This window comes from Gavia stellata, chromosome 8, assembly GCF_030936135.1.
Source record: "Gavia stellata isolate bGavSte3 chromosome 8, bGavSte3.hap2, whole genome shotgun sequence".
NCBI classification, from domain to species: domain Eukaryota; kingdom Metazoa; phylum Chordata; class Aves; order Gaviiformes; family Gaviidae; genus Gavia; species Gavia stellata.
In genome coordinates this window covers 13,572,679-13,590,427 of record NC_082601.1, presented here as the reverse complement: position 1 = coordinate 13,590,427, position 17,749 = coordinate 13,572,679, and the positions used below count along the sequence as shown (strand labels likewise).

The following is a 17,749-nucleotide window of genomic DNA, read 5'->3' as shown; positions in this document are numbered from 1 at the left end:
ACCTACCAATTACGAGGGTAGAGCAGGACATTTGAAACCACACTCTTCTGGGTCAAAGACAGAGTTGTTATGGTCCCTACTACTCACAGTCACTTTCAAAACCAAGGTCTCCAGCAAACTATGTGTACCACCTTGTTTTGGTTTTCCTTCCCAGCCAGCCAGAGGAATGAGAGCTAAATCCTGCCCCATCCAGTAGCTGAAGTAACTGCAGCCAAAATGGCCCATCAGGATAAGGTTTCTGTGTTTGTTGAATGTGAACCTTTGAGCCTTTTCAATTTAATCCTTTTCCAAGTGTATTAGGTTGGGGGGGTGGTTTAAATGACAAGGTTTCCTGGATTTCTGATGTGTTGGTGTGTATCTAGAGCACTTACCATCATCCATTAGGGCCCTGCCAATGCACAATCTGTATAAAAGCAGAGAGAAAGAAACTTTGCCATCATGATTTTTCAACTATAAACTGCTGGAAGGCGATACTCGTGAAAACAGCACTAGCTTCATGTATTTAGCAGGGAATAGGCATCAGACAAAGGAAAGATCAGGAAGCAGAGGGCTGGTGGTGCAGGGTTATGAATGTAGAAACAGGTTAATGATAGAAACTGGTTTGTAGGTGCTAGTAGAAATGAGCAAAGATAAGTTTTGAGAGCAAAGGCTTCACTGGAGTTGTCCCAGAAGAACTCTGAAGCTATGGCTAGGGCAAACACTATTCTCTGTTGCCACTACAGACAGAAAGCAGAGGAGGCGACAGCATCTCGGAAGATCTCAGTAGCTTGCTTTCAAGTTTTTTTCAAGCCTCCATGCACAGCTTCAGTGGTAACCCACCTTCTTCCCTATATTTTCAAGTTCCATAACCTTCTAACCAAAGGACCACCCAGCCTGCAGAAACAAATCCAAGGATTACTATAGCTAGAAGAAAGGATGGTCTTGTACAGCAACCACTTACAACCAAAAGAAAAAAGTTACTAAATTTTGATTGTTATCGTTAAGAGTAGGATAGAGGCTAGAAAGTCGTAACTACTTTTTTTTGTTCCTTAGAGATAGGGAACTGTGCTCATCTGGCTTTAAATAAATTGTAACAGTAAATTCCTGATGGTCTTTTGTCTCCTAGCTTCAAGTGTTTCTGAACCAGCTGAAGGCCCCTGTCTTGCTAAGGGCTTTTGTCTCACTCCCTCCTAGAGCTTTGTGACAAAACTTATGTTGTTTTGTGGAAGGAAGTAGATGCATTAGTGAGCGCAGTACCTCTTGGCTGAGGTTAGGTTTATTTGAACTTACTATTTCTAAAGTGGTCAACTGATCATTTATTGACCATTTTACTTTAAATGTGGTCAAGGGCTGCAGTCCACAGTAAGTCAGTCTACCTTCTCCCACTCTTCATCCCCCTCTGCTATGTAACCACCACCTGAGTCTATCGTCAAGTCATGCTTGTTTCATTACTGATGCTACTCTGCATCTTCTCAGCGCTGGGAAGTGCGATGTTGAAGGACAGCACAGAAGTGCTTTTTCAGCCCTCCAGCTCCGGACCAGCTTTGGCAGCAGAGGGGTGTGAGCAAGTGCAGGGTTCAGTGTCTTTGGTATGCTTCTTAAGGACTTAAGTTGCCCACCCTGAAGCCCAGAGCACTAATCTTTCTGCTGGGATGAGTCTTCCTCTCAGGAAGGTGCAAGCTGCAATCTCCATGCCTGTGGGGATGAATCAAGTCTATTACTTGAACGTAGACATGGATGAAACACACCTAGCTTCAAGCCTGCTTTCCAATTGTGACCCCAGCTGTGAAGCATTAAGTGCTTCAATATGGGTAAGCCACATTCGTTCCTAGTGAGTGCTGCTTGCAGGATTCACCGTTGCGGTGAGGGATGCCTTGGGATGAGAGCTGATTTACCTGGTACCTGGGGCAGTGAGGGTGCTCAGACTGAAGCTGTCAGTCAGTACAGTTAGGCTTCTTCAGTTCAAAAGAGAGGGGAAAAAAAACCCCAACCAACCAACCAAAAAACCCAACAAACCCCTGCAAGATGGTGACACAGCCCCTTCTGGCAGTTTAGGTCTAGCAAAATTAATCCAGAAGGAATTACAGCCCATGCTGTTACCCTCTCAAATGCAGAGCCTGCTTATTTCTGCACAGCTGTCTCCAGCCGATGCTCAGAGCTGTAGAACATTTTGAAGATCCCATCCGCGCAACAAGGTGGGATTATAACTGTGTATGCTCTGTTTTGTTTATAACACCGAGAAGCTCTCTGACTAAACACGCCTTTCTCTCTTCCCAGCCATCATTAACCCATTATTTTTCTTTTGGCTCAACTTCAGTCTGCCACTTAACCATTAACTGTGTCTGCCTGTACCTAAAAATTATTTGAAATGAAACATTCAATTATTACTGAGCTTAAACACCCAGAACAAGGCTGACGTTTGATTTCTTTATTTCAGAAATGATAAAGCACTTCGGCACTAAACTCTTGTTCTCTCCAACAGCAGCTGAGCCACTAAACTGATGACATGCGGATTAACCAAACAGTCTAGCAAATCATTGGTAGAAAGGGCTGTTTGTGAGGCATTTGGACTGCTGTCTGAATCCATTTGATGTGCAGGCGTTTCACAGTCATTACTCATTACCAATTGCTTCCTGGTGCTGTGTAATTTTCCAAAATGTCCTCCTTCATTTTTATGGAGAAGATCTCTACCGTCACTTCCAACTGCAACCGCACCCACTGAGCTTGTTTCTTGAGACTGTGGTAAAACTTGAATAAGATGAGGCCCAAAAGGTATTTTCTGCAACTTTTCTGCTTTAAATGTTGAAAAGCCAAATTCATGGGTTAGTAGTCTGCAGCCCCCTGGTTCACAGCCAACTTCCCTTTTCTTCCTCTTGCACAAGGTGCTTGTACTTTGCTCTGCACCAGTGCTGCAGGGACATGCCTGCTCTGACACACTTGCCTTTTGACACTTGAAATATGCAGACACTGCTTTATTCAGGTACTGAAGATTGATTTCATGGGACGTTGCCTCAACCTAAGAAAACACCCAGGATACACTCAGTTAAAAGGAGATATGTTTCGATTCAGTGTTGCATGATTATCTTCCATGAATTACTTTTGCTACATGAAGGGAAGGAATTTAAAATTCTTTTTCTCAGGCAGCAGAAAGACTCAGGGGGAGCTAAGCAAAATGTCAGTAATTCTCTGTTATCACTGCTGTAATGGGAACAAGAGAGGGCTTACCTCTGTGGGATTTAGCCAGAGATCGCCATCACTGGGATTTTCTGCTGATTTTATGGCACATACCAGCATTCGAGTTATTGCTTCTTCTACGCGGGCCTCATGATCTGCATCCTGCCTCAAGGGAACGGAAAGTGTTTGGAGATAGGTTAGCACTTGGGTCTCTGCAGAAATGTGCAAGTTCTTGGGAAGAATTAGATGGATGGCCTTAGTTTGAAAGCCATAGTCATGTACGTGAAGTCAGTGAAAAGCTTCAGACTTCTGATGCTCCTACACATGCGTACAGCCCCCACATGAGTAACAGCACAGGTTTTGGTGTGACTACACATCTGAATAAGTATCTGCAAAAAATACATTCTTAGTGTGTGTATATAACCTTTTTCCTTACTAGTGTTCTGTTAATTGAATGTAGTGCTTGAAATGACAATGCAGTGTTGTCATTAATGTATGCATTTATATAGCCCTTTAGGACTAGAAGGACCATGTAAGTACATAGCAATTTTTATCTATCTATATATTAAGTCTAATTCAAGTACTTGAAACACACAGGATGTTACAGCAAGGCAGCAACTATCTGGGGACTACAGAGGCACAAAAGTTAGTCTTAAGGAAATTCAGGAAATACTTTATCGTGTAACAGCAGCTGACATACTGCTGCAGTTTTAAACATCAGAAGGAAAAACATGTTTCCTCTGAAAGCACCCCTGCAAAACTAAATGCTGTTAGTAACTGGTTCTTTGTTTCGGGCCTTCACTTTCTGCCTCATCCCCTCGTGCAGCTGGGTACTAGCTAGTTTAGGATAACAGAACAAAACTTTATAGAACCTTTTTAAGCTGTCTTTCCCATTTAACTGAATTTCTTGTATGTGGAAGGAGACAGTAAGACTCCAAACAAGATGGGTGGTATAGTTATTTCAATGACAAGTGCCTAGGTGTGGATATGTAAATCTTCTTTCACTGAAATGTTTAGACATACAAGTTTTGGAAGAAAGATGTAACCTTGTTAACCCACAGCCCTGAACTGCCTAATTGCAGCTTTGGGGAACATGTCAAGCAAACCATGCATCTTGCTAGTATGAGTGTTACAGGCAGTAATTCATCCTGGAACCCTGAGAAGAGTTTGGGACAGAAGCAGGTGGAAGTGCTCTTAGCATTTGTAGCTTTGGGTGCTTGGCTTATTAACGGCCTCACATAACAAGCCCCCAAAACAGAGTTTCGTATCTACATACAGGAATTATTTAAGGTGTTGCACTCTTGGTATTCATCTGGTCTGCTGAATAACAGGGTTGTACTGATTGCATGAGAGTATGTTAGGAGGAGAGAGTATGTTAGGAAGCAAGGAATATTTTGAGTAGCTCGCATCCAGCTGAAAACAGATTAAACTTCTACTCTAAAGTCTTGCCAATATAATTAATGGTTTCACTAGGCCTATAAATGTTGGCATGATTCACATCTGTCAATATGAAAACAGCTGGTAACAGCTGCAAGCAAGAACTGCTTGATTTGGTAATGGAAATGTTCTCAGTATTGTCTTTTAGCATCAATGTCAGAATTTATTTTTACAGATGGATTACCTAACAGTGCTGCCATCATCAGCTGTAGGGATAATTTCTGTAAGGAACTTTCAACTGGGTTGCAATAGTTACACTTGTTTATGGCAGCTTTTGATATTTGGGGAGGGGGAGTGTCTGCATCATTCATTAGCAAGGCCCAGCAAACACTCCTCTGCTCATGATGCCATACACAACTACCCACTCTCGCAGTCACCAACAGGTTCTTGGTGACTTCTGGAAGACCTTTATGACCAGAAAGGCCACGGAGTTCAGCTCGACTATTTATTTTTTTTTTTTTTTCTTGCAGCACACAAGAACAGCTAGAAATGCTAGAGCTAACACACCACCCAGCCACCTGGGAGTTACTAGCCTGGCACAACTGATCCCATCCTGATCTGCTCCTCCAGAGGGGGACAATTTGTGAGCCACAGCTTAGAGTACAAGTGTGTGCATTGACACCAGGGTCTTTCCAAGCACGAGGCATACAGCCAGCTCCTCTGAATTACCTCAAAGGCTGCTCAAATTTAAGGCAGGCTTAAATGGTTGCTCTACAACGTTGCTGGTGCTTTCTCTGCCACTGGACACAGCCTGACTCTATGTAGGGCTATGTAATAACTTGGTATGGGCTGTCGGTCTGTGTCCTTTCTAAATATATAGTCTCATCTGGAAAATTTCTTGATGAGGAAAACACCCATGTGAGCTCCTCTACTCTGCAAATGCTTGGTTTGATGTTGGTATAAGAAATGTATCGTGTAGTCTTTGAACAGCAGTTGAATGCATGTGTTCATTCCCCTGCAGATTTCCAGTCTAATAAAGGTGTGGGTTTTTTTTTTTAAAAAAAAGGCAATAAGTACTTTAGTGAGGCAGCTTTCACAGGCCATTTCAAAGGGTCTTTTTTATATTAAGCTAGGATTAATGATAAAGTAATTTGAATCAGAAAACCTTCTGGAGCATTGAGATGATATCCCTGGAACCATCCCATACATACTGGTTAACATGAGCAAGAAAAATCAAAGCCTGGGGAAAAGAAAACTAATTAAGTACTTGAGAAAATCCAACTCCAGGCAAATGAAAACTATCACAGAGAAATGAAAATTCAAAAATCCTCTGCCACCCTCTTCCTATCACATTAATCTGATTTAAATTCTAATTTAGCTTTGCATGTAAACATGTGCTTGAGGTGAAGCTGCTGTTTTGTCATCCCCTACTCAGCACAAAGCTAGCTAGTCCATAAGCTAAACTTTTCATGTCCAGCCTCTTGTGTTTAATTGTTTGCCTGACTGAGGTAAACTTGCATGTGATTTCTGATGAATTGGGGCTTCAGATCTGGAACCTTGGAAGGTTCTTCAGGAAAAACTGCATCCATAAGGGCTCTTCTCTCACCAGCCTCTGAATACAGCACACCCAATAGGGCTGACCCTGGCAGGCAAGGGACAAAATGCGTCAGCATCGATCCTTACAAAAGTTCCTGCTCACTGCAGCTAAGTAGGAAACGCAGCTTGAGTTTCTGCGTGGCATCATTTCTCTGCTCAGGTCAGAGTGCTACTGGCAAAAACATAGCTGCGTTTTAGTGATGGCTGACAAATCGTGCTAGTAGAACATGCAAGTCTGCAAAGTTTTCTGGGATCCTGAGGATAAAAGATGCCATGTAAACATAAGCTCCATTGAAGCTGCTCAAAAGTGTCTCATAAGGTCATCAAATCTGGGGTGGGATTATTTGTGTCAGCTTTCCTACTCTTTACAATACGTGCAAACACAGAAGTGCTACATCACCATGACACAAAAAGGAAAATACCAGTTCAATCCAAGAGTTTATGCTGACAGTGATGGGGTCAATAGATTCCACATAGTGCCACCAGTGCCTTGGAACAAGCAGGACCTGGAATTGGAGACATCACATTAGGGTACTAGCAGAGGCTTGAAGAAAGATAAGGTGTTTTAATTAAGGTGATGTGGGATGCAGAAGCAGAATGAGGCAAGGAGTAGGGGTGGGTGGTGATCTTTACTTCTTTCTTCTAAAGAGCGTTTTCTCAATACTTAAATGCCCACTCTCTCTTCCCATTGTATCAATATTATCATATAAGAAGTAAACATGATTCAGAACTACCTCTCATCCAAACTCCTCCTCATGTGAAGCAGGATTGTAACCTTATAGCTGTTCTAGGTAAGCAAGGTCTGGCTGTACAAAGGGAGCACAGCTGGTGTAGCAGTAGAGCAGTGCTTTAGAGAAAGTCTCAGCCAAGCAAGAATGCTCAGGTGGAGAGTCTATAAAAGAAGACTTCCCAGTTCCTTTAGAAGGACTGCCAGCTGGCTTCCCCAGAAAGCAGGTATCCTAATGCTCATCTAGGTGATTAACAATATGTAGCTTTAATTCTGGTAAATACTCACCAGTATTAAACTTGTCACTTGTAGTAGGCAGGCTTTTAAAAGAAGCTGTCCCAGAAATCATGGCAATCTACTTTAGATCAGAGCTTTGCAACTACATCAGGATGATAGCTGTGACATAAAATTGATTCTAACCCGTGGCTTCTATGGTACAAAGACACTAATGTTGTTTTGATGATCTAGTACAAGCTTTACAGATTACTGAACATTAGATTAACATAGAGCTATCAAGGAAAGCATAAAAGATGGGTTTTGACAGGGAATAAAAATGGTCAGAGACAGATAAAAATATACACTTCAGAATGGAGAAAGTGAAGCAATGATCTGTATCTGAATTGCAGACAATTCTTTTTCTTGGTAGACACAAATTACTTAAAAGAATGTTCTGCTACCTAGATAGCCTTGTGCTTCATTATATCAAAACATGGCTAATGTGAAAATGTCTGTGTAGGAAACACTGACTGAGGCCCTAGTCCTGCAAACACTTACTTACAGGACAGTCAGAGCAGAGTCATTTTTGGGCCACAGGACAAAACGTTCTTCACAGGTTTAAATTTAAGTCAAACAAAAAAAGCATTGGCTCTCTAAAGGTCAAAAACATTTGGAAATTGTACTTTAATCAAGTACAGCATACAAAACAGGGAAGGAAGTCAGTCTGTGGAGGGCCATTATTTAAAAAATATCACCAATTAGTTATTCTTAATATCTAGAAGTGTATGAAACCCTACACAGGCTGAAGCCAAAACATGTTTTCTACACAGAACAAGTTTGAGTGGTGCTTTTATCGTAGAAACCTACACTTTAAATGAAAAGTCCAGTTGCATAAGCTGCAATGGGTTTATCTGTTAGCAAGTGTTTGCCCATGTTTCACTGACAGCACTCTGTTAAAGAATCTGGGTGCTGTCCAAATGACAGGTTATAACGATGAAGCCTGGAAAATTTTGGTGTACAGCAGAAGGCGGCATAGCTTCTGGAGTAAGTAGCTGTTTCCAACAACGGGGTCCTTACTGTGAGGCTCACATAGGAATAGTGCTTGCAACATGCTGGAGAAGTGGATGAAGACACTAGGGAATTGGGGTATGGTGCAGAGGGAGTATGTAGCAAGGGAACAAAAGCAAGATACAAATTAAGGGAGGTGTATAAGTGTTTCAGTAAGAGGTGCTGCCTGGAAAAACAAGATGGAAATTAGGAATGGAACATGTTGGCTCAACACGACTCACATGCAAAGCAGAGACACAATTGCTTTGGAAAGAGGAGGAAAGTATCTCCCCAACCAGTCCAGTCTTTTCAAACCAAAGAGGAGGAATTTGGTCTTTAGAGAGACTAATCAGATTTTACTTGCCAGCAGGTTAAGGGTAATAACTGCTAGTTTTGTATTTCTGCAGCTGGTACTGTTTGCTAATGCAGAGGAGCTACAGAGCTGTGACTCAAAGAGGTAAAACAGGTACCATAAAGATACTTGCTCTCCCTCTTTATTTTTTGGCAAGCTTATGCTTGTTTAAAGAAGGATTTATGGCAGCAAGAACAGTGAAATTATCAAAAAGCAAAAAGACTAAAACTTTAAGGAAGATGAAGAAATGGAAAAAAAGTCATTAAAACCAAAAAATACAGCTGGCAAGGGAGCAGCAGAACAGAAGACCAAAAAAATAATTCAGCAAAGAGAGGAGTAGGATTCTTCTGCCTTTACAAACTAGTATTCTTCTAGGTTTGCAAACTAGAAGCAAAAAAACCCCACAACAAACCCCCCCCCCCCCCCCAACTATCAATTCCACCATAAAAGAAAGCAGACTTCCCTATGTTTATGAATATGGGACACAGATTTAGCTACATTTGAAATTACATTTCAATAGGAAATGTGAAAGTAAACCACAGTGAAATAACACACAGAAAAAAATGCAGCAAACATTTTACAAGGAAAATGTAAAGTGCAAGCAAGACAGAACTATTCCAAGCTAAGAGACAGTTTTATGTTAGCCTGCTTTCTACAGAATATATCTAGCTTTGTGGGCTGGGAAAATACTGATCTAAACAGCAGCCATTCAGATAATTTTAATATTTAGGCTAGTGATAGGCAAATATAGCAGATGAAGTCAAAGCAGGACAGAAATCCCAGAAAAGATAAAATGAAATTCTAGTTTGTAACAGGAGGAAAGAAACCAAAAGAACAGTTGGGAGAGCAAGTAGAGCAATGCTGAAGACTTGTACAGCACAGAGAACAGAACAGGTTTAAATTCTCAATGGACATGATTAACTTGATACAGTGCAAAGGTAGGGCAAAGGTGGAATTGCTTCAAAAAGAGAGCATACCCTGAAGTGAAATATTATACCAAGAAATTCCTGCTCATTAGGAAAAGGTATTCGGATAAATGCACAAGAAAAGGAAGTACCAAAGAACTCCAGTGTGATGGGAAGAAAAAGATGGGGGGCTGTGGAGGGACCCAAGCAAATCCCAGAGCTGTTTGAAACCCTGGCAATGATAAATAAAATAAATAAACGCATAGCCAACTCTGTGGGAGCGCTGCCCCAGCCCATGCCCATCCCAGCTGGTGCCTTGGGGAGAAGCACTGGGAGCAGGAAGGGAATGGGGCTGTTACCATGCTGTGTCTGCAGGGACCCAGGCAAGGGACTGAGGGAAGCTCAGGGAAGAGGCGGAAAAGTAGAGTCAGGAACTGGCAGCTTTCACCTTTGGTTTGCTCGACTTCTTGTGCACTCACGGAGTTCTCCATGTGTGCTGCGGGCTGAGTGGTGTTTTCATCACCAAATTCTCTGTCTCTTCTGTGACAGAGATGATACTTCTGGTGTCTAGAGGATGAACTGGGCAGTCTGTCATGTGGAACAGAGCCCTCCCTATGGGGTGATGTGGGGCCAGCTCTGCACTCCCCCACATGAAAATCCCCTCTTCCTTCCCCGAAACAGAATTATCAACCATCTACTATGCATAATGCTGCAGACAAGTCTGAATTCTCCTTTACTAAAATCACTTAAACTCTTTTCCATCAAAAGCAGTTTTTCGCTGCAAACCCTTTAAAAAATTATTTTATATACTTGGAACTGGAACATTTTATTGCCTTTTAAAAAAATTAATTACTGTATTTCCTGACTTACTACAACACCTTTTTTTAATTTTTCGTTATTATTGAGACTGTCTGTTCTGCTGCTCCACACTTTAAGCTCAATCTGAAGTTCTCACCCCTTTTCGTTAAAGGTGCCGCATAAGGAAATCCCTCCCTGACTTCATGAAGATTTCTGCTTGCTCAGGGTTGGGTTAGAAGTCAGAGGTCTGCCTGCGCTGTTGTGAGCTCTGGCTGCCAAGCAGGATCCCACGGTGTGTTAGATACTGCAGCAGGAGAACAGACAGAGAAAACCTTGCAGCTATACACAGGAACTTCGTGATAACTGTAGTTGCGGACACAGAATGAGTTTGAGATGTGTTTCGCTACACTTTCAGAAGGCAGGCAAGAAAAGCAGGGGAGGAGAGCTTCTGAGCAGTAGACCATGGTGAGAGGCAGTAAGCAATAATGTTGATCATTTTAAAATCACTCTTCCCATACTGTGACAATGTTTTTCATGGCTGGAAGGGAGCATCCTTCTTGGACTCGACGTGCCTCTGAGACTAGCTCAGTTAGGCCTTTCCTCACAGCTCTGGTGTCTAGAGCTGCACTGCAGCTCCTCTGGCTCCAGGCAGCACCTGGGACACAGGGGCAGGAAGCAGGAGAGAGGGCAGCAGGGCAGCTGAGTGCTGCCTCTAACAGTATGGGTCCTGGTGTCCACCACTCCTCCTGTCTGGGGTAGTGTGAGAGGGAATGGCATTGCTCATGGGAGCCCAGTGTACAAGGTGCTTGCTCTCTGTTAGGAGGGCAGACGTGTGGAGCCTCACGTGTCTACCTTCAGACAAGCTGAGATGTGCCTTCTCATCTTTTTACCATTGTCTAGTTATATGGATATGGATTAAGAGGAAAACAGATTAAAAACAAGTACATTAGCAAGCAGGAAGGAAGCAAGCAGCTGTTGAGAAGTGGGGCAGAGGAAAGAATGATCAATGATTTTGTATTTGTATAGCATCTCCGTTTTTTGTAGCCTTTTCAGGTGGGATTAATCTCTCCTATTTTTAATCATCAAAAATGTTAAGCATCTATGTGCATAGGCTTCTTTTATACGCTGCGCTGAAGGACAAGATGGGATGAATGTTCCTGCAGAACTGTAATTGTATAAAGACAGGGAGGATGGATCACCTTGTAGAGGTGCCAGGTTCTTACCGCTGATGGCAGACACGACATCTGTCCTGGACGGGTTTAAGTTGAGGGTAGCAGATCTTACCCTAACTATCTTAACACTTGTCCTGGTGTGTGGGGTGGAAGATAGTAGAACAGACATGTTTTGCCCCATTTGCGATCTTTTAAGCAGTATTTCTATATTTGTGAAAACAATTGAGATGTTACTAGAAATACTGCAGAATTTATGAACAAATAAAACAAAATAATAATGCTTTGGGTGAAAACTCACTAGTTCAGTGAGCACAAATCCACCAGCAGTCAACCTCCTGCTCCATACTTACCACTCAGCCTTGCAACCATCGCATAGGTGACCAGGTCCAAATATTTATAAGGGGCCCCTATATTTGTGTGATACAACTTGAGCTTGTAACTTTATGGATATAGTCATGTACAGCTGCAAACCCTAAACTACTCAGCTGCCTATTTAAATAAGTTAGATACCTAAATGTTATCATAATTTGTATCGAGAACGGATCACTAATGTATAACCAGAAGTTGTATTAAGACCTCTGTGGAAATTCAGCCCACAGCCACTGGTCAAGTACAGGATGAAACCTTATAAAACCTGAAGTCGCAGCTAACTACCTAAATTCATAACAGAGACTTACCTCTGAACAATACAGTGAAAGAGCACCAGGGATGCAATCAAAGTACGCATTGTACATTGGTACAATGTTATAGGAAGGAGTTCTGCTTTAAAGCCTTAAATGGGTGTAGAAAAATGGCTTGTAGCAAACAACGACCAGAAGGTGGCATTAGACACATGAAGTTTTTGATATTCAAAGCTGCACTCACCCTACATGCAGTTACTCTCCTTAATACCTAAGAACACCTTTGTCTTTATTTTTCAATCCTTTATTGTTACAATATCTAATTCAAAGTGTTCTGTGTACCCTCTGAGAAGGAGTGGAGATACTGTGTTTTATCACAAAATAAAAATTGGCTGCAAATTCTGTAGTAATTGTATGAATTCTACATGAAAATCACTGCTAATCACATATCAAAATTGTTATTATTTAGGAATCCTCTCCCTTGTTAACAAAGGAGTTCTTCTAGGTCATTCCTTTCCTCTTCATCAAACGGCAGCAGTCCCCAGCCACCTGCCCCATAAGCTTCTGGATGAGATGCTGGAAAGCACCACCCAAAAGGCGCTGATAAAATGGATAAAGGCAATACCTCACTGCTCCATCATGGCCTGTACATTACTCTCTCCCCAGAAATCCAAACAGTATCTCCTTCACGGCAGTGCAGACAAGTTGTATTACTGAGCTGGCTCAAGATCTTTATTCCTAGCAAGATTAACTTGTAATTGCTTTAAGCCTAATTAAAATTAAGATCATATTAAAGGTTCACTACCATACTTGATAATTCCAAAAGAGATTATAAATTGAAATAGTTTTGGGGATCATGGATAATGCAGTGCTAAATGGATGTGGCATTTTTATCAATAGTAAAAACTTGTTCTTTGTGCTTTAAATTCTTGAACACTGCAACCTTACAAAGTGCAGATTGTGAAACCAATCATTTGCTTTAGGAGTATGACTAGGAGTTAATGTAGTGCAAACAATGAAGGTTGATCACAGATTCCCCACTTGCAACTGTATCAATAGAAGAGCATACTCAATCCCAGTTGACAGACATCATCCTCTTGTTGGAGACTACTGTTCTGCTCCAGTCTGCCATCTCACCAGTTCACAGGAGTGCTCTTCTCTCTGCCTCCTAAAAATTAGCTAGATGAGCAAAAATCCATTCTTTCAATTGTTGAAGGCAGCCTGGTTTGACAGCTAGGGGCAAGGGAGCACTCGCACAAGTCGCTGAGCTGGCAGGTCAAAAGAGGTGACAACATCTGGTAGGAGAAGGGTGAAAAGGTGCTACAAGTGGCAACTCCACCATCTTAAGCAGTCGGAGCAATGAACATTGCAAAATGCCTTTGGAAAGGCCTGACAGTTTGAGATGCACAGGAGTGCTTTACAAGGACATGCACTGCTGAACAAATGAAAAAGGGTAATTCAGACTCCAAATACAGGCCATGTTGATTAAATATATAAAGCAGGCACTTATAACTGAACTTTTTCAGTAGAACAGGGTTAATAATATCCTCACATCCTTGTAAAGCACCGTGAAACCTCTGGATGGTGTGTGCTCTAAATGGCAAGTATCATCATTATAATACTCTGCTATTAAAGCAACAAGTTGGGCCAGTGTTCCCTGGTGAAGATTATTTACTATCAAAATATGAGTTCCTTTGCTGGCTCTACATGCTCATTAATCAAACACATTTTATGGAACATACTGGTTGCAGAGTAGACAGGCTGGAGTACTGTTCAAGAAAGTTTTAAAGCAGACAAATTGGAGGTGATTGTAAGAATTGTGATAGAATGGGGCAGCCAATTGAACTAACTCTCCAAATGTTTGCAGTTTTTGTACAAAAAAGGCTAGTAAAATAACTGTGAGCAAAGAAAGTTTCCATGCTGAGAGAAATGTATCAAGCCTGAGTGCAGACTGTAGGGAGAGGGAAGTTCCACAACCAATTTGTTAAGATTTCCCTGCCCTTAATTAGCCAGTTAAATAATTTACTAGAATCTTTAAAGTAATATGAAGCTCCTATGTGAATGGTACCTGTCCTGGACTGAGTGTAACCACATGGGCTGTTGTGTTCTTGAACTCAGGAAAGCGTTTCAGATCAGGGTTGGCAACATTGACTTTGCTGAATATGCTGGATTCCTCATAAGGGATCCTGGTGGGATAAAGGAAACTGGTGTCACCAGGTGGGAAGAGGTGCCATCTCTTCCTGAAAAGAGAGAGGAGATAAAAATGTATTTAGTGCATGTCAGTTACAGCAAAGAACTGAAGTCGGTAGCAAGGTTTTCAATAAAACATAAATCTGCCTCACTGTGTGAATCTCCTACGCAGTGAGAACACAGGCAGTGCTTACAGGCTGTCTCCTAAAAGTGTTTTTAAAATATTCCACTTCTTAATTTCTTAACTGAAAAGATTTACAGCTTCTCACAATTATTTTTAAAAGGCAGATAAAATACAATCTTCAAAAAAAGCTTTTCCATCTCGTTCCTCCTTCCTCCCTTTTACAGAGCAACATGCAGCATTTACAGATGCTCAGAGCATTAAAAATTGCTCTATAAACCAGGGCAAATAGTTTTGTTAGAGACAGCGTACTTTCATTCACTGAATGAATAGCTGCTGTACCCACGCTTGTTTTAAAAGGAGGGCATTGTGTGTTTACAATGGTAATGGTAAAGGGGTATGGACATGATTTTTTGTCTCCTATCTTCACCTACAGTACTTATTCGCTGGTAGTCACAAACCCCTTGTTCTTAGTAAAATTCACCTTGACGGTCCTGTGCCACAGATGGCATAAATAAAAACCAGAGACATTCATAGACATAAGCATCCTAAAACACCTGTAATTTTTTTGTGTTACCAGTACCACATGATGAAAATGGGGCTTTCATGGGCCACTGGGGTTAAGAACTCACTGATGTGACTAAATGCCTAGATGGAGCACACCAGGGTCATTCTGCTCATGAGGGCACTTGTGTTCCAGGTTGCTCTCTCTGTGTCCAACGAAGCGGGTAAACACACTGCAGTGCAGGGCCAAGCAGAGCTGAGACACAGACCTCGTCCTCAGGAGCTAATGTTTCTATTTCACTTTCATAGACCAGATCAAAGAGAGAAAAAAGAACATGCCAGAACTGGTGGTGCCAGTTTTATGGGTACTACAAATGAAATATCTTAGCAGGTACATATGTTATTTAGAAATAGGAGTTTTATACAGCAGTACTTTAGGTGATGGAAATAACCAGAAAGGAATACACAAAGGGAGAATTTATTACATTTAAGAGGTGCCAGGGAATCAGTACAACAGCGACCCACGCACTAAGCAATGGAAAAGTAAAGGCAGTACTTTGCAACACAGCTGGACAATTTGAGCAGCTCTCCTCTTTGTTTCAGACTTTAGTGAGATCTTTTCTTTTTGTCTCTTTCCTTTCTTTTTGCCTACTGCCTCTGGTTGTCAGTTCTAAGTCACAGGTCTGAAAATAGGAGAAAAGCAGCCAAATGGCACAAAAACAGAGGAGACAGGAATAGCAGGATGGCCAGAACTGCAGAGATCGGCACAGATGGAAGTGCCATCGGCTGCTGACATTTCTTAGTAATTACCCAAGCTGCTGCAGGGTGAAAGCACAAAAAATAGTTCTCCTAAACCCCAAGTCCTATTGTAACTTTATTTTGCCCTCCAAGCTACAGCCTCTGAAGGGACAGAGAATAACTAGGTTAGGAGGCTCACGGGTTAATCCTGCAGGCTTATGACAAAGCAATATCATGAAGCAAAAAATTAAGAAGCCCGAGGGATGCAAGGAGGGAATTCAAGATAGAAACAAAGGGCTAAGGAGTCATCCCTGGTTTTCCTGCAAAGGCAAATCTATTTAAGTTTAGCATAAGATTATATTCTGTTACAAAGCCTGTCTTGTTTGTGAGTCTCAAAAGGGAATCTTTCTGCTCTAAAGAATTCACAAGCCTGTTGAAGTTTGCAATCTATTTATAGGCTTTGCTCTGAAGAGGAAAACAACTTTGTCTTTCCAGGCCATGCAAAGGCTTTAGGCTTCTTCTTTCCCTGAGAGGAACAAGGATTTTGTTCTAACGGAGGAAGTGTCTTGGGAAGGCAGGCAAAATTGCTGCGTGATGCTGGAACTCTGGCTTGAGTTCAACACCTGAAGGTAGAGATCAAAATTAGGCAGGGCAGCTATCAGGTTTGCTAGATTACTGTACGTATTTAGTATACTCAGTACTTAGGTGGATCCTTAGAATATATTTAGGCATGTAGGTCTCATGCTTTTCACTGAGATTTCTGGCTCCTAAGTACACTGAAGTGGCTGGACTTCACTGCATAATGCTTACTGATGTGATCTGAAGTCTACAGGACTGGTTGCATGCAGCAAAGTGCAGTGCTGAGGGGTGCTTCCAGAGTGTCTCTGCTACACATTCACCCAAGGATCTCAAGGCTGTTTATAAACATGAATGAAAAGCTGCCTGAGAGCTAGAGTTACCCTTCTTACAGATAAGATGATGACAAATTCATTTGCCTCAGGCCTTAAAGCCAGTCAACCTGTGGTACTGCCCAGCATAGGAGCCAGCATGCCTGACGCCCAATCCTGCACCTTAATCACAAGACTACCATGATTTTACTGTTCTATAAAATGTCAGAGTAATTAATGACATTAAAATCCCACTGGCAAATTATTCCTCTCCTCCCACTGTATACTATCAAACCTAAAAAATGCATGCAACTTGTTTTGTTGCTCTAGCACTACTCTAGCAATAATAGATAACAAAAAACCCCTGAGGCCAATATGCAAGGAAAAGAGAAGAAAAAGAATGGGAAAAAAAAAGGACAGTGTGCAAACAGGCAGAAAGATATAGCAACAAAGCCACATGCTTCAAAATTAGTTTGGAGCCTCAAGTGTCCCTTTCAACTTTGCTCACAGCTGGCTGCTCCCATTCTCATGTTCCCCTTTTAAATTAATTCTAGCAGGCTATTAAAGGCTCTTGCACAGAGAATATCGTAAAAGTCTGAAGTAGTTTATTTCTATTTTGTTTCTGGGCTTTTTATTTTTAACCCTTTATCTCCTAATTCCAAATTCCTGAATTCCTAACTACTAGGAAGATTAAAATGTTTATTACTGGACCACATAACACAGAGATCAGGAAAGATCTTCCTCAAACAGAAGAAAAAAAACCAAACTGTGTTACCTCTGTACCCCAGTCAAACTCCAACCCAGTCAAACTCCAACCCTTGAAGTTCTGCTATTTCCTATAGAACAGTTCTGATGCTCTTCAATCACTGAGAACTCAGAAAACTAAAATAATTAGGACCTAGAATTAATACTCAAGAGTCCAAAACTAACTCTGTAGCACAGTATAACTTTCTTCTGTATTTGCTGTATGTATATGCGCTTGTTACCTTCCTTGTACTTGCAATACTAAGTTGCAGCCGTAGGAGTCCAAATGGCAGGGGGTGTTTGCTCCTTCAGAACCAATCCACAGCGTGCTCTCTTTTCCACTTCTTCCAGGAAAACCAAAGTCAGACCACCTTATATCCTACAGCAATGAAAAGGTTATTTATGTAAGCTGTTGAACTGATTCACATCCTGCCCTCAGTTCTCTGAGTCTTTTGTCTTCTCTCTCCTCTGCTCAGTCGCTCTTTATCCACTGCAGCTGTTGCTCTTTGGTGGGGTTCTTGCATGCATGGCCTGTGCCCCTTCCTCCAAAATTCTCCTCTCTAGTAGCTCTTCTGCTGACTTTCTTGTGTCTGACTACACAG

At 41.7% G+C, this 17,749-nt stretch overlaps 1 protein-coding gene across 1 annotated transcript in view; it reads right to left on the bottom strand.

The window, feature by feature from the left end:
* Nucleotides 1–2,399: 2,399 nt before the first annotated feature.
* The window catches only part of HSPBAP1 (HSPB1 associated protein 1), a 37,717-nt gene continuing 22,367 nt past the window's right edge, over nt 2,400–17,749 (bottom strand). Inside the window, exons 4-8 of the mRNA XM_059820520.1 lie at nt 17,390–17,526; nt 14,032–14,203; nt 6,549–6,632; nt 3,205–3,315; nt 2,400–2,995 (exon numbers count right to left, since the gene is read on the bottom strand). Coding sequence (XP_059676503.1) covers nt 2,438–2,995; nt 3,205–3,315; nt 6,549–6,632; nt 14,032–14,203; nt 17,390–17,526 — 1,062 coding nt within the window. The 3' untranslated portion in view covers nt 2,400–2,437. The remainder of the gene's footprint in view (nt 2,996–3,204; nt 3,316–6,548; nt 6,633–14,031; nt 14,204–17,389; nt 17,527–17,749) is intronic.